The following is a 15376-nucleotide window of genomic DNA, read 5'->3' as shown; positions in this document are numbered from 1 at the left end:
CAGGTGGTGGGAAGGTCAGGTAGATTACAGGATAAAATAGACTATCTTAAATGGAGGGACAAACTAATGGAATATAAAGTAACCACAATGGGGTTGGGGTGGAGGGTTTACTTTGTGTGTTGGAGAGGGCAATACAAGAAGGGGGGAGGAGGCAGAAGAAAAAGATAGGGGAACACTGAGACAGGTTTGCATGGCCTAAGTGGGATAGAGGTAAACAGTGATGCATGCTCAACCTTGGAAATACAGGGCTCTGGGATACAGGAATCTAGGTATAGCTTGAAGGGGAAATAATACTAAAATGCTTGACTGTCTTGAGAATATTAGTTTCCCTTGCCTACTATTGTAAAATAAACACTTGAGTGGGATAGAAAGAAATGTTGGGCAACATGATTAGAGGAAACTTAATAAGCCCACCTTCAGCCTATAACTGATTGGAATACCTAAAAAGGGTTCTAGAACTTGCCCAGTGAAATAGGCCTCTTGCAAAGCCTTTGTGGCATACAAGACCTTAGGTGGAATCCTTAGTCCCATCCAGAACCTTAAGAGGTGGGACAAACAGACTGGGACAGCTACAGTGACAGAAGATACATCTTCAAAGAAGGATCATCAGAAAGAACCCTTAACAAAAATGTCAGCATGACTGGCTACTACAAGAATAAGCAAGCTGTTTGCCAGGAAGACACCAAGGCTAGCAATCAAATGCCTTCAGGACAAACTCCCCTCTAAGACTGAAACTCAAAGGGAACACACAAGCATGTAAGCTTGCTGGTGACCACATTGGTCTACTGGTGAGTAGAAGAGGGGGGAAAGCAGCAATGAAGAAATGGGCTGAGTTCAATCACAGTCCATTGAATCCCTTTGACCTGGAGATGAGAAAGAGAAGAGGAAGGGCTGGTTGGTTCAATCTGTGGTGAGAACTGAGGACACTTCAGCCCATGTACAAGGACTAGAGCTGAGAGTGAAGCATCCAGCTGATATGAAGTGAGGGGAGATGCACAAGAACACCCAAACTTGCAGACAGTACCCTTTTGACCTAGCCTCAATGGCTCAATAATCAGAACTGGACTAGAGGAAGATTGCAACAACAAATTTTTTTTTTTGGTAAAGGAAACAAGGGTAAACTACAATTTGATGAACCTAACCTCAGAGAGGTAGTTACTCTACCAATAGAGAGGGAAAGAGTCTTCACATGAAGTATCAATGCTATCACATCTATCTATACACAGGGTAGATTGGGACAGGCAACTTAGAAATTGGCTACCTAAAATGGGGCAATAAAGGCACGAAGTGACTGGCTTATAAGGTTTCAAGAGGGAGTTTAAGAGTATGAGGGAAAAGAAAGAGTCCCCACTGAATAGCTGTCAATTTGTCGAGATGGTCCTGGTGAAAAGAGATGGGGATAAGATTTGTATGATTCAATAGTGAGTAATTACTATCATGACTAATTGCAACTGTCAACTATTGTAAAGGTAGAAGTAACAGAAACGGGAGCAGTTAATCTTACAGTCCAGAAACAGGACCATTGAGAGAGAAGCGCACAAGCAGAATGCAGGATCTTATCCAGAGGAGCAATGCCAGAAGATGGGGGCATGGAGAGGGGGAGTGGCTGAGGACTCTAGACTCATGGACTAAGAAGAGAGGGACTAAGAGCTGGTGGCTAGGAGGCAGACTTGTAGAATGTGCCCTTTTGATATGTAAATTATATATACCTGAAGGGGTTTTTTTGTTGTTCTTTGTTATTTATAAAAGCTAAAGTGAACTGAGAGAAATACTTGTTAACTGATGGTACATGGAGGGGATTATAATCATTGTAATGAAACAAGGTGTGTGATTTATTGAATGTAAAACTGATGATATGCCCTGTAAACTTTCATTCAATCTACAATAAAAAACCTTAAAAAAATAAACAAAGACGCATATGATCAAGAGGCAATGATACTGAAGGAAGAAGTCCAAGGTGCATTGAAGGCATTGACAAAGAACAAAGCACTAGGAATTAATGGAATACAAATTGAAATCCTTCCACAAACTGATGTGACACTGGAGGCACTCATTGATCTATGCCAAGAAATTTGGAAGACAGCTACCTGGCCAACTGTATGGAAGAGATCCGTATCTGTACCCATTCCAAAGAGAGATGACTCAACAGACTGTAGAAATCGTCAGACAATGTCATTGATACCCCAGAGAAGTAAAATTTTATGGAAGATAATACAAAAACAGCTGTAACATACATTGACAGAATTTTCAGAGGTTCATGCAGGATTCAGAAGAGGATGTGGAACAAAGGATGTAATTGCTGACGTCAGGTGGGTCTTCACTTACAACAGAATACCGGAAAGATGTTTACTTGTGGTTTATTGACTATGCAAAGACTTTTGATTGTGTAGATCTTGACAAGCTATGGACAGCAACTTGCACTATGCAGATGATACAACTTTGCTTGCTGAAAGTAAAAAGGACTTAAATGATGAAGTTCAAAGACCACAGCCTTCAGTATGGATTTATCTCATGTAAAGAATACAAAAATCCTCACCACTGGACTATAATAAACAATATATAAATGGGGAAAAGATTGAAGTTGTCAAAGACTTCATTTTGCTTAGATCAACCATCAACACTCATAGAAGCAGCAGTCAAGAAATCAAACAATGTATTGCATTAAGCAGATCTGCATAAGACCTCTTTATTTAAAGTGTTGATGAGCAAAGATGTCAGTTTGAGGACTAAGATGCACCTGATCCACACTATGGTATTTTCAAAAACCTCATATGCATGTGAAAGTTGGACAGTGAATAAGAAAGACCAGAGAAGAATTGATGCATTTGAGGTTATGGTGTTGGAGGAGAATATTGAAAGTAATGTGGACTGCCAAAAGAACAAATAGATCTGTGTTGGAAGAAGTACTTCCAGGATGGTCCTTGGGGGCCAGGATGGCCAAACTTCATCTCTCACACTTCAGGCATATCAGGAGGTACCAGTCACTGGCGAAATGGGATACCATGTTTGGTAAAGTGGAGCGTTGGAGAAAAAGAAGACCCCCAATTAGATGGATTGGCACAGTGGCAGCAATAATGGGCTCGGGTAGCAACAATTGTGGGGTTGGCAGAGGACCAGGCAGTGTTTCGTTTTGTTGTGCATAAGGTCACTGTTAATCAGTAGTAACTCGATAGCACCTACCAACATCTTGTTAGTTTGTGTAAGCTGAAATTGTCTGTTTTCTCCAAGACATTGTGGTGCCGTTTTATTTATTATATTTAATCGATGATTAAACATGTTGGTCTGTTGTCAGGCACTCACTGCTTCTTTCCTAGTGGATGTGATAGAGACTGGAAGGAAGTGTGAACACAGTTCTCAGTTCACTGTGTAGTGTGGCTCAGGGCGTGTTCATAGGCCTCCAGAAGGAACCCAGGCAGAGGCTGGTGCCACTGGCCACTGTGTTGGCGATGGCAGCACTGCTCACACCCCAGCTACATCCCCCTTGTCTGTCACCTGCAGGCCGCTGTGTCTGCCACCAACTGCAGACGTTCAAGATGACGGTCACTCCATTCTACACCAGTGATGATGATGTTGTTAAGTGCAGTCGAGTCGGTTCCTACCCATAGCAACCCTGAACCGGGTTTCCAAGGCTGTAAATCTTTATGGGAGCAGAACACCTCATCTTTTTCCCACGGAGCAGCTGGTAGTTTCGAGTTGTTGACCTTGTGGTTCGCAGCCCGATTTGTAACCACTACACTACCAGAGCACCAGTGATAGTTTACCTGTATTACTAATGTCTTGTTGCTCCTCTTGAGCTTCCTCTTTCAGTCAGCATTCAGTCCACCTCTCTGTTCTGTTTTCTGGAACTCAGTGTTCAAGGATCACCATCTGTATTTATTTCACTTACTCTCCCATATTGTCGCTTAGTGCTTCTACCTATTCTGCCATCTTGCCTGACTCACTACTGCAAATTAGTTTTCCATTCAACAGTTTATACACTTTATCCCCATATTAGTTACAATTCCCTCAATATAATAACGTTCTTCTGTTTCTTCTATTCCATTTGTCGTTTCCTACCCCTTCCTACCTTCTGAGCCTTTTTTTTTTTTGGAGCAATTGCTGCCCTTTGGGTCTTATGGTTAATGGTTCTGAGATATACTTTCTTCACAAGTGATACTGTTAACTATGTTGTTTGATGTGCAGTGGTGTGTCATAACAGTCTACAGAGCTAACATTTGGCTGTAAGCTATTTCCGGCATGGGTCCAGGTTTGAACAGGGTGTCTAAGGGCCACAGTTTCAGGGGTCTCATTGTATCCAGGATTTTCTGTGCTCCTGATCAGAGTGGTTGGCAGTCGTGGCTAGACACCATCCAGTTCTTCAGGTTTCTGGTTCACATGGTTCATGAGTCTTTTGTATTGTTTCCATGAGTCTTTTTTAAATATTATAAATTTCAGTCTAACGGTAGTAGAAATGGACAGTTGGAGGGAGTCCCCCTGTGCCCAGCAGGCCCAGGGTGTGAATAGCTGAGTGCTAGTGTGGCCTGTGGCCTCTTAGTACTGCTCAGTATGGTGGAGGAGGGCTTTGGTGACTCTCTGTACAGCCAGTCTCTGCAGGATGGTGTCTGGGCCTGGCACAAGGACCTCCAGGCACCCAACCCTCAGAAAGTGCTCAACAGAACTACTTTCAGTAGCAACTTAGTATCTCAACAGCTGCTCTGTTGACCCTTTCTGTTGCAGGTTTCTGTCTGACGAAGACAGTCTGGAGTATAAGTATTACAAGCTGAGGTTGGCAGAAGTGCAACGGGGAAAGCAGGTCCCAAGCAGCGATGGCCGGCAGCCAGACAGAGCAGAGTGTGCCGTCAGGGCCATGCTGTACGCCAAGGCTGTGCACAACCTCAAAAAGCGGCTTCTCCCGGGGCGGCGGCGACGAGGCCTTCTCCGAGCCCAGGGATTTCGAGGCTGGAAGTCAAAGAGTGCAACCCCCAGCACCCATATGTTCCTCTCATTGGGCACCAAGCTGCGCCACCAGGGTCGGGGTGGTTCTGCCAAGCCACATAAAGAGACCACTTCGCGGAACGGCTCACCAGAGCCAGCTGTACCTGCTCCTCAGGAGCCCAGCGTGGGGGCCTTGAGCCCACCTCCCAAACCAGAAGGAATGGATGTTCCTGAAGCCTCTCAGACAGCCTCTCCTTGCCAATCTGCTGTCGGTGAGTGCCACTCCCTCCTCTCCCCTAGTCCCGCCCCATCCCGAGATCTCAAGGCTCCCCAGAGGGGTGGTGGCCTTTGCAGTCTGGTGAGGCTGGTCAGTGAGAAGCCTGCCAGAACAGGTACATAGAAGTGCCCCCCTGTGACTTCCTCATCATACCTACATGGAAAGTCCCATCTGGGCTTGCTCTCCTGGGGCTGCTGTTGGCCCTCCACCTGCTTCTTCACCCCCTAGGTCTTCAGCTCCCTCCTCCAGGCTGGCCGAGCTATGGGTTCCCCCGAGTGGTGACATGGCCTCCACCGAGGCCTTTCCCTGTGGACTGAGCTTACTTCTTGGTAGTGGGAGAGGTGGGAGCCCCACCCTGCATAGCCACCATTGCTGCATGGCAGACTACCCAGAACAGAGACTGCACAAGGGGAGGGGGCGCCAAGGCTGCAACAGAAGTCCTGGGACACTATCTTAGATGATGAGGTGACAGGACTGTATCTGCTGACAGGTGGGTTCTGGGCACAGGACCAGCCACATCTGCCTGGTGTTGGGCAGTGGGGCTGCCTGTGACAAGGTTGTCCAGCAGAGCATGCAGAGCCAGTCCTGACAGTGCCTTATGCTTGCAGTTGATGCAAAGACAATGGAGACGGCGGAGAAGCTGGCACGATTTGTTGCACAGGTGGGACCAGAGATCGAGCAGTTCAGCATTGAGAATAGTGCTGACAACCCTGACCTATGGTATGTACTGCGTGGCCAGTGCAGGGTGTCTGGAGAATTGGGGACTCTTCCATTGCAAGGAGTGGAACACACTGTAGCAGAAGCTTCTAGACTTTCTGGTACACAGCCCAGAGAGATGTTTTTTTGAGACCTAAGACTGAGTTGCAGTTGGCCAGGGGAGAGAAGCGAAGGGTCATTTGGGGCAGAGGCACCTGCCTACATGTCCAGGAAACTGCACAGAGCTAAGAGGGAAAAGGCCAGCCTTTTGGGGCATGTGGGCCACAGTGGCTCCAACTTGGCCCAAGGAATTGGGAAGCCTGAGAAGAGTTGGCCCCCGTCATGCTAGTTTTTATGGTAAGGGGAAGCTCATGGTCACTGCTGGGCCCTGAGTCCTCAGCTCTAACCTGGGTCCTAGTGATGGATGATTGCATGGTGATGCCATCCCCATGGGAAGTGGGGCCATGGGGTAGTTACCTCCCTATTTCTGAAGAGTGGGATGCTAAAGATTGGGACTGGATACTGCTTCTCTGACTCCAAGAGCTGCCATACTCCAGCCTATGCTGGTTGTGAGGTGACACTGTGTAGGGAAGTCAGGTTCATTATATCATCCTGCCGCCAGCTACACCCCCTCTGACCTGTGCCTCTTCTTTCATTTCAGGTTCCTGCATGACCAGAACAGCTCAGCTTTCAAGTTCTATCGGATGAAAGTGTTTGAACTTTGCCCCTCAATTTGTTTTTCTTCATCTCCACTCACCATTCAAGCAGACACCCGGGAGGGAGACAAAGCCTCTAAGGCTGAACGCCCTGTGCAGGAGGCTGAGCTGGAAGAGGAGGAAGAAGAGGAAGAGGAGGAGGCACCTGCATCAGGGGAGGCCCCTGGGCCAGGAGTAGAGGCCAACACATCTGGGGTCTCTAAGAGTGGTACCCCTACTGATGGCCTCCCAAGTGTGGCCACAGAGGACACCCCAGTCAGCACCCCAACCCCGTCTCAAGCCTCCACAGGGATCTGTTTTCCACGAAAGAGGGTCAGCAGCAAATCACTAAAGGTCGGCATGATTCCAGCTCCCAAGAGGGTTTGTCTCATCCAAGAGCCCAAAGGTGAGAGCCGGAGGGGTAGAGGGGTCTCCATGCTCCCTCACCTAAGGGGGATGTATAAGCATATGGATGCCCTGTACCCCTTGCTTCCTGGCCTGACCTCTTCTTGCCTCTGCCTGTACCCTGACCTTGGTGATCTGCTCTGACCTTTCAACCCTAGAGTAGTGTGTTGGCAAATACCCACGTCTGCACTCCCATATCCGGTGACTTTCTAGTTGTGTGTTGTTGGTTGGAAACGAAGGATTAGTAGTTTTAAAATATGGCCTGGTGATAGAAATTGTGCTGAAGATCACATGCTAGAATTTTACAAGACTGATTATTCATTGCACATATTTTTTTTTTTCAACATCATAAAAGGTGAGCGTATACATGTGGACCTCACCAAATGGAATCAAATTGACTATATCTGTGAGAGAGATGATGGAGAAATTCAGTATCATTAGACCAACTGTGGAACAGACCATGAATTTCTCATATGCAAGTTAAGGCTGAAGCTGAAGAAAATTAAAACAAGTCCATGAGAGCCAAAATATCTTGAGTATCCACCTGAATTTAAAGACCATCTCAAGAACAGATTTGATGCATTAGACACCAGAGACCAAAAGAATTGTGATAGAACTTCGAGAACAACATACAGGAAGAAAACAAAAAGAAAAAAAGACAAAATGGATGTCAGAAGAGACTCTGGAACTTCCTCTTGAATGTAGGGAAGCTAAAGCAACAGTAAGAAATGATGAAATAAAAGAGCTGAACAGAAATTTCAAAGGGTAACTCTAGAAGACTAGGTATTATAATGAAATGTGAAAAGACCTAGAGCTACAAAACCAAAGGGAAGAACACAGTTTCTCAAATTGAAAGAATTGAAGGGAAAAAAATCAAAACTTGACTTTGTAGTATTGAAGGATTCTCTGAACAAAGTAGACTACTGATGATGTGGCACTGTAGGATCAGTACTGGACTGGGAACCACAGGCTGACAGCTCAAACCTACCAGCTGCTCCTTGGAAACCCTATACAGGATCTCTAGAAGTCGGAACTGACTCAACGGGACTTAAAAACAAATGAACAAAATATTAAATGTTGTGGAAAGCATAAAAAGATGATAGAAATACAGAGATTCATTGTACTAAATATAATTGGTCAGTGATCAACCATTTCAAGAGATAGCATATGATCAAGAACTAATGGTATTTAAGAAGTCCAAGTTGTACTGAAGGAATTGATGGAAAACGGCTCCATGAATTGATGAAACATTAACTGAAATGTTTCAACAAACTGATAATAGTGCTGGAGGCACTCGTTTATGCCAAGAAATTTGGAAGACAGGTACCTGCCACCTGATTGGAAGAGGTCCCATTTGTGCCCATTCTAAAGAAAGGTGACCCAGTGGAATGTAGAAATCATCTAACGTTATCATTACTACACATCTAAGTAAAATTTTGCTGAAGATAATTTCAGCAGTACATCCAACAAAAAGCTGCCAGAAATTCAAGCCAGATTCAGAAGAGGATGTGGAACAAGGAGTATTATAGCTGATGTCAGTTGCATGTTGGCTGGAAGATGTTTACTTGTGCTTTATTGACTTTGCAAAGGCTTTCAGCTGTGGATCATGACAGACTATGGATAACATTGAGAAGAATGGGTATTCCAGACAACTTAAGTGTGCTCATGAGGAACCTGTACATAGAACCAAACCAGAGACAGTCGTTAAAACGAAACAAGGAGATAGTGAATGACAAATAGGAAAGATGTATGCCAGCATTGTATTCTTTTACCATACTTAAATTGAATCTCTCTACTGAGCAGATAATTCAAGAAGCTAAATTATATGAAGAAGAGTGTGGTATCAGGACTGGATGGAGATTCATTAACAACCTGCGATCGGCAGATGACACAACCTTGCTGAAGGCATAGAGGACTTGAAATACTTACTGGTGAAGATCAGAGACAACCTTCACTGTGGGTTGTACCTCAATATGAAGAAAACAAAGATCCTCACCTCTGGGCTAATAAATAACATCAAGACATGGAGAAAAGTTGAGTTTGTCAAAGACTTCATTTTACTCAGATCAACCATCAACACTTAGGGAAGCAGCAGTCAAGAAATCATTATTGCATTAATGTGTATTGCATTAATCTGCACAAGATCTCTTTAAAGTGTTTTAAGAGCAAAGATGTGAATTTGAGGACTAAGGTGGGCCTGACAACCCCATTGTTTTTTCATTCTCATGCATAATGAAAGTTGGACAATGAATATGGAATAGTTGATGTGAATATTGAAAGTACGGACTTCCAGAAGAGCCAACAAATCCGTGTTGCAAGAAGTGTAGCCAGAATGCTCCTTAAAAGCCAGGATGGTGATAACTTCTTTGTCTCTAGTACTTTGGACATATTGTCAGGAGGGACCCGTCCTTGGAGAAGGACATCATGCTTGGTAAAATGGATGGTCAACTAAAAGAAGAAGACCCCCAATTAGATGGATAAAAGTGGCAGCAGCAGTGGGCTCAAAACAAAACTTGTGAGGACAATGCAGGATTAGGCAGTGTTTCATTCTGATACACATAGGATTGCTAGCACTGACTTAGTGGCACCTAACAACAACAAACTGTCATTCAATGGAATCAAGTTAGGCTTGACCTTCTGTGTCAAGGATGGAGGCATCTTCACCCTTCTTACCAAGGCTGCTTCTCCCACCCCCACCCACCTGTGGTGTCTTGAGAGTGAGGGTTGTGTACTGTCCTCATTCTCCAGATGCTTACCAGTCCCCGTCCCACCCTACCAACCTGTTGTCACAGTCCTACATTGGAAAAATCCCTCCAGGGTTGTTCTCAAGAGCCAGGTGAACACAATGGACCTCCAGCTATTGTGCCACACCTCGAGTCCTTCGCACATATCCCGGGTCAGAACTGTGTGTCAGAACTCAGTGTGTCCTCGGGAAGTAGAAATCTCAAGAGTTCTAGATTCTTTGAATGCCAACTTGATCTTCATCAAAAAGTCACACCCTGGTTGAAAAGCCAGGGGAATGAATGGTTATATGTTTGCTGCGTGGACACTGCTAGCAGTAATCCATCCATTGAAGCAAAATCTGTTCCTGCTGTCATGGCAGGTAGTCCACATGTCAGCTCCTTTGCTACAAACTTGGGGTTTCACTTTTGGTGGAGTTTCATTCCTCAAGTGAGGTGTACCTTGGCTGTACCATGCTAAGGCCTTATGACTGCAAGTGTGGCTGTGGAGGAGGGGGACAAGAGTGGGAGGGAGCATGTAGATCAAAGGTACTTGCTGTCATCAGAAGCTGTGAATGAGCCTTACGTTTCTCCCCTCAATAATTTGGGCAACAGTATGTATGTGTACTTTTCTTTTTTGTCTTCCAGTTCATGAGCCAGTTCGAATTGCCTATGACCGGCCCCGAGGTCGTCCCATGTCCAAAAAGAAGGTGAGATTGCCCTTTTCCATGAGTCCTCACAAGCAGAGCAGTCAGCTCTTGGGAGTGGGGGGTAGTTCATGGACACTGTAGCTTCCTATTTCCACTAAGATGTGAGCACATGTCAAGCACAGTAGGCCACCTCTCCTTCCCAAGGCCATGCGAGGTAAGTCAGCTGGTTAGGAGCTTGCACCTCTGAGGGCAAGCCTCAGAAGCCAGACAGGCCCAATGCCACTTCCCTCACTGCGCTTATAGGACCTTGTTTGGAGTCCCTGGCTTGCTCCTCAGCCATGCTCTTTTGGCCCCTTGGCTCTGGTGCAGTGGAACCTGGTGCCTGAGCATCCAGATGTAAACAGCCCCATGGGGACATCCCTCAGCTGAGGACATCTTGGGGCTTACGTGATGGGACTGGTCATGGGCTGGCAAAGGGAGGCAGCCAATACACACTCTTTTGGACTGAATCCTGCTGGGACTCCTGTTCTGTGTGGTGCTGGCTGGTGTCCATCGTTGCCTCCTTGTGCGTGCTACCTGACCAATGGCAGAGCCAGCTGCCAGTTCAGGCTACTTACTCCCTGAGGTGGATTATGGGGTTCCCCAAGTCCATATAAAGCCATTCCCTACCCTCAGAGCACTTCCAGATGGGGACGGAAGGACAGTTAGGCCGCCCTGCTTACTGCACAGTGCCTGCTTCCAGGGTATGGATACTGCCAGAGCTCTGCAGGACATACAGGAGTTAATGAATCAGCGGGAGCACAGGTTCAGGCTGAAAGGAGCCAAACTCGAGGAGGGCAGGGCATACTGGTGCTTTCAAACTTTCACAGTGATTTGTCCTCCAGCCTTAGGCAACACCCTCTACATCTATACCCTAGGCTCCCTTGCCTGGGTGCAACCCTGCCTTACTGTGGTCTGTGCTCAGAGTTCTACTTATTCGCCTGAGGCCTCAGGACCCACCACCCCCAGACAACTGTCTCTCAGTCCTGGCACCACTGCCAGTCATAGCAGATCTGAGAGGCTAGGCAGAATTGGGCAGCTTCATCTACCTTGTTGGGGCTTCAGGCCAGTGACCACCTCGCCTGGGCTCTGATAGCTCAGATCCCAAAACTCCACATAGGGATGTTGGAGACCCCAAAATATTGACTCCACATTCTGCTGCATTTGCCACATCAACCGTGCTGCACTCGGTATGAACAGTAGGTGGGAGCCGAGCCTAGGGGTATGAGTTTGGTCTTGTTCAGGCAGTTTGCTGTGACCTCATGTTGGGAGTTTGAGGAGCCAAGCCCCTTGGCTGAGAGACATTTCTTGGGAAGAAACTGATTCTACATGCCTTCTTTGCCCAGAAGCCCAAGGACTTGGAATTCGCTCAGCAGAAGCTGACAGACAAGAACGTGGGCTTCCAGATGCTCCAGAAGATGGGCTGGAAGGAGGGCCACGGCCTGGGCTCCTGTGGAGGTGGCATCCGAGAGCCAGTCAGCGTGTATGTAGCCGGTACCCAGGGGAGGGTGCTGTGGTAGTTCACAGGCAGCACCATGCCATGGGAAGGGCTGAGTGGGGAATTCCTTTAGTCCTTTGACCTGAGTTAGATGATGGTTCTCTTGTGCTGGAGACAGGCTGACAGCCACCATACTTCTAATTTTAACAAGAGTTCAAATGCAAGGCTCACTGTCCACACACATAGCTCCACTCTATACCTGTTCCAGCTATGAGTGATTTTTCTGTCCTGTCATGACAGCCGAGTATATGTTTCCAACTTTCATATTCCAATCACTAGTAAATTATTAAAGGAGCTCTGGTAGCATAGTGGTTATGAATAGGGCTGCTAACCTCAAGGTCAACAGTTCGAAACTACCAGCTCCTATTTTCCAGGACCCCATCACTGCAGCTGTTGAGAGAGCCCAGCCCGGGGCTGTCGTCACGCTTACACCCACAGACTAAATTAAATTGCTCGGCCACTGACGGCGCAGTCTGACGTGCAGCCAAGTGACCAGGGTCGCTATGAAGCATCTAGGTCAGCATCCCTGCAGGCAGGAGAGTGCCTTCCTACATGCAGGGCTGACTTTGTGCTTTCTCCTGCAGGGGGACTGCCTCAGAAGGTGAGGGGCTGGGGGCTGATGGGCAGGAGCATAAAGAAGACACCTTTGATGTCTTCCGCCAGAGGATGATGCAGATGTACAGACACAAGCGAGCAAACAAGTAGGTATGTGCACCCAGGGTGCCAACTCAAGCTAGTCTGAGATAGACGTTCCCTCCAGAAACGTCACTCTTCCCACCCCTACACATAACATCCCACCCTTAGACATAGAACCCGGATCTGGAAGGAAAGCAGGAAATTTTCAGTGTGGATCTGTGCAACCCACTGCTTCCCAGGGCTGGCTGAAGGAATGAGTTGAATTCAGCTGCCTGTGCACTTCCCATCCAGGACCCAGAAGAGCCGTGCACACGGGCTCAAGGCTTGCTCCCTGCTATATACATGCAATGGGCTGCCTGTGTGGCTTCTGTCACTCAAGTTGTCTCACAGATGACAACCGCCCACCCTGTACTGCCAACAGGAAACAGGCTGTTCCTCAGTTGAGAATGGACTTGCTGTCCCAGGAGGTGGTGGGTGGGCCTGGACACCAGTGCTGTGGGGTGGGCAGCTTGCCCAGCCCTTCCTAGGGTCCTTGGGTCCTTCTTCCAAAAAGAGTCGGCCTCATCATTGTCCTCGTTATTTCAACTCTTTTAACTGTTCCCCTCTCTGTATCCCTAAGTTTCAACTCAGTTTTGAACAAAATTGTTCTCTTCCTATGAGAGATGGAAGTCTGAAGCAATTTCTCTAACCTCGTGCTGCTGACCCAGAGCCCAGCTGCAGACGGCTAGGGAGCATCTGGTACGAGCTGTGTGGCTTGACTTTCTTTGAATAGTACAGAATATGCCATTTCAGATATGCTGATTGTTCGGTTTCCTCTAAGTGCCTGTAGCAGTAGGCCTTGCAGGTCCTCCTCTGTTCCCTCTTCAGAAGCTATGCCATCCGCCAGCCCCTTTTCCAGTGCAAGGGAGCAGCTCTTCATAACAGAAAGGCTCTATCCACATGCAGGATGCAGAAGCAATTTCAGATCCTGGGTTCTGACTGTTCTCCAGAGTACAGATGGGGTGTGAACCACAAGCTTTGGAAGCTCTTGTAGCAGGTGGAGAGATTTGATGTGTAAGAGTGTTTTGTGGGGGGTGGGGGCCTCGTGTGGGATAATGAACCCAAGAGGCCAACAGAATCTCAACCCAGCACAGTAGGTCTGGTTTTAGTGGGGGAACTGCCAGCAGCTTGACGCTGCATGCCTGCATGTCTTCTCAGAATCCATAGACAAGCTACAGTGGGGTCCTCCTCCAGAGGAGTGGGAGCAAGTCCTCAGGACACCCTGCTTCTGCCTCAGAGGAAAAGAAACTGAAGGTCGGGTATAGGAAGCAGGGCTGCAGCTGGTTGTCATTTCGAGCATCTCATGCGCCTTTAGACTCTCATTGTTGCTTTCTCTGACTGCATGCAGATGCTCCTGCATAGAACTCCTGGTGGTGTTTTAAACTAATGTGAAAGTCTGGGTTCCTGCTGACAACACCTGAGCATCGAGCTCCCACCTGAGGCCCAGGACACAGAGTGTAGCATCCTCAGCCCCCCACACTGCCATCCTCACCCTCTAGCTTATTTGCTGTTTGGGGCTCCATCGGACCCCAGGTCGTGTTTCTCAGGTTTTTCTTTGGGTCTGGTGTAGCCACCAAGTAGAGGGATCCCCACGGCTGCCCCCACAAATGCTTCTAGAGGCTTTTGTGACTTCAGCAGCCAGTATGTGTCCATAATCTTGGAAAAGTGATGCTGGTCAGCCCTGAGGGCAAACCACATGCCACAGAGTCGATCTTAGGACACAGGCGTTGGCAGGTAGTAGCCCTCCTAGCATGTTCCCTGCCGACCTGGATGGAAACAAGCCTGGGACTCAGTGGTCTTTGAAGGTGCCTGGCCCCTTCCTACCTCCTGGAGGCTAGCACCAAGGCAGTGACTCTGGTTCACTGTCCTCTCTGCCTTCAAGTTGGCTGTAACTAGCACATTCATTTTTGACACTATACTTTTATGAATAAATGAAGTAATTAAAAATTTCCCAGGCATGGACATTATCCATTTCAGCCACCTCTCCTTGGTTTGTCCTGAGACTATGGACTTCGTACGCCACAAAGATAATGACCTGGAGAGTCCTCACAGACAGGATGCTAGACCCCAGTGGGAATGACGTTCTCTGGGGACCAGTGTTGGTGCTTGTGTTGTGGCTCTTGGGTTACTCTCGCTCCCTTGGTGTATCCATGTAGACTTAATAGCACCCAGTCGAACCCGACCACTATGCCTGTGTACGGTTCTTCAGAGTCATGTGTTTTCTTTTGTTGTTCTAGTTCCAGGGTCTCCTGGGAGGATGCCTGACTTTGAGAAGTGTTGGCTGGGTGCTCCTCTGCTTCTCTGTCGCTGGAATCCATGGGGGTCTCAGTCTATTTGGTCCTTGGTAAACCTAGATGATGTTGTAGTGTTACAAAGGGATACTGTTGTTGTGAATGTTGTTCATCTTGTAGCAGTCACAATAAACGTAGAGGAAACCAAGCTTCAGTAGTCTCTGTGTATGCATCCTTAACATCAGACCAGTGGGAGGTGCTCTTAGGGGGGGCCTCTCCTCATTGGCCTCTGAAGTCACTAGGGACGCCCCAATGTTGGGTTTGTGAGCACAGAAAACAGCTGAGGGTTGGGGAGGGAGGTCTCTTCCCACTGACCCCAACTCCCTGCTGCCCCTAGAACGTCACCCACTCCGGAGTCCCCAAGCCAAGCTGCTGTCTGTTGCCCCCGCCACACCCTGGCTGAGGAGCCCAGGCTCTCAGGGGTCTACAGAGCCCCTACTTGCCCTGGGCCATCCACAGTTGCCCTGGGCTGGCAGGTACAAAGTGGGGTTGTAGATGCTTCTGGGCCCTGCATAG

The 15376-nt window shown here is 47.6% G+C and overlaps 1 protein-coding gene across 1 annotated transcript in view; it reads left to right on the top strand.

Moving 5' to 3' along the window:
- Positions 1-12599, top strand: part of SUGP2 (SURP and G patch domain containing 2) — a 29334-nt gene extending 16735 nt beyond the window's left edge. Inside the window, exons 4-9 of the mRNA XM_006876315.1 lie at positions 4717-5186; positions 5800-5911; positions 6549-6988; positions 10356-10417; positions 11743-11879; positions 12479-12599. Coding sequence (XP_006876377.1) covers positions 4717-5186; positions 5800-5911; positions 6549-6988; positions 10356-10417; positions 11743-11879; positions 12479-12599 — 1342 coding nt within the window. The remainder of the gene's footprint in view (positions 1-4716; positions 5187-5799; positions 5912-6548; positions 6989-10355; positions 10418-11742; positions 11880-12478) is intronic.
- The last annotated feature ends 2777 nt before the right edge of the window (positions 12600-15376 follow it).

The sequence above is a fragment of the Chrysochloris asiatica genome, unplaced genomic scaffold (assembly GCF_000296735.1).
Source record: "Chrysochloris asiatica unplaced genomic scaffold, ChrAsi1.0 scaffold00374, whole genome shotgun sequence".
NCBI classification, from domain to species: Eukaryota; Metazoa; Chordata; class Mammalia; order Afrosoricida; family Chrysochloridae; genus Chrysochloris; species Chrysochloris asiatica.
This window is presented reverse-complemented; position numbering and strand designations above follow the sequence as displayed.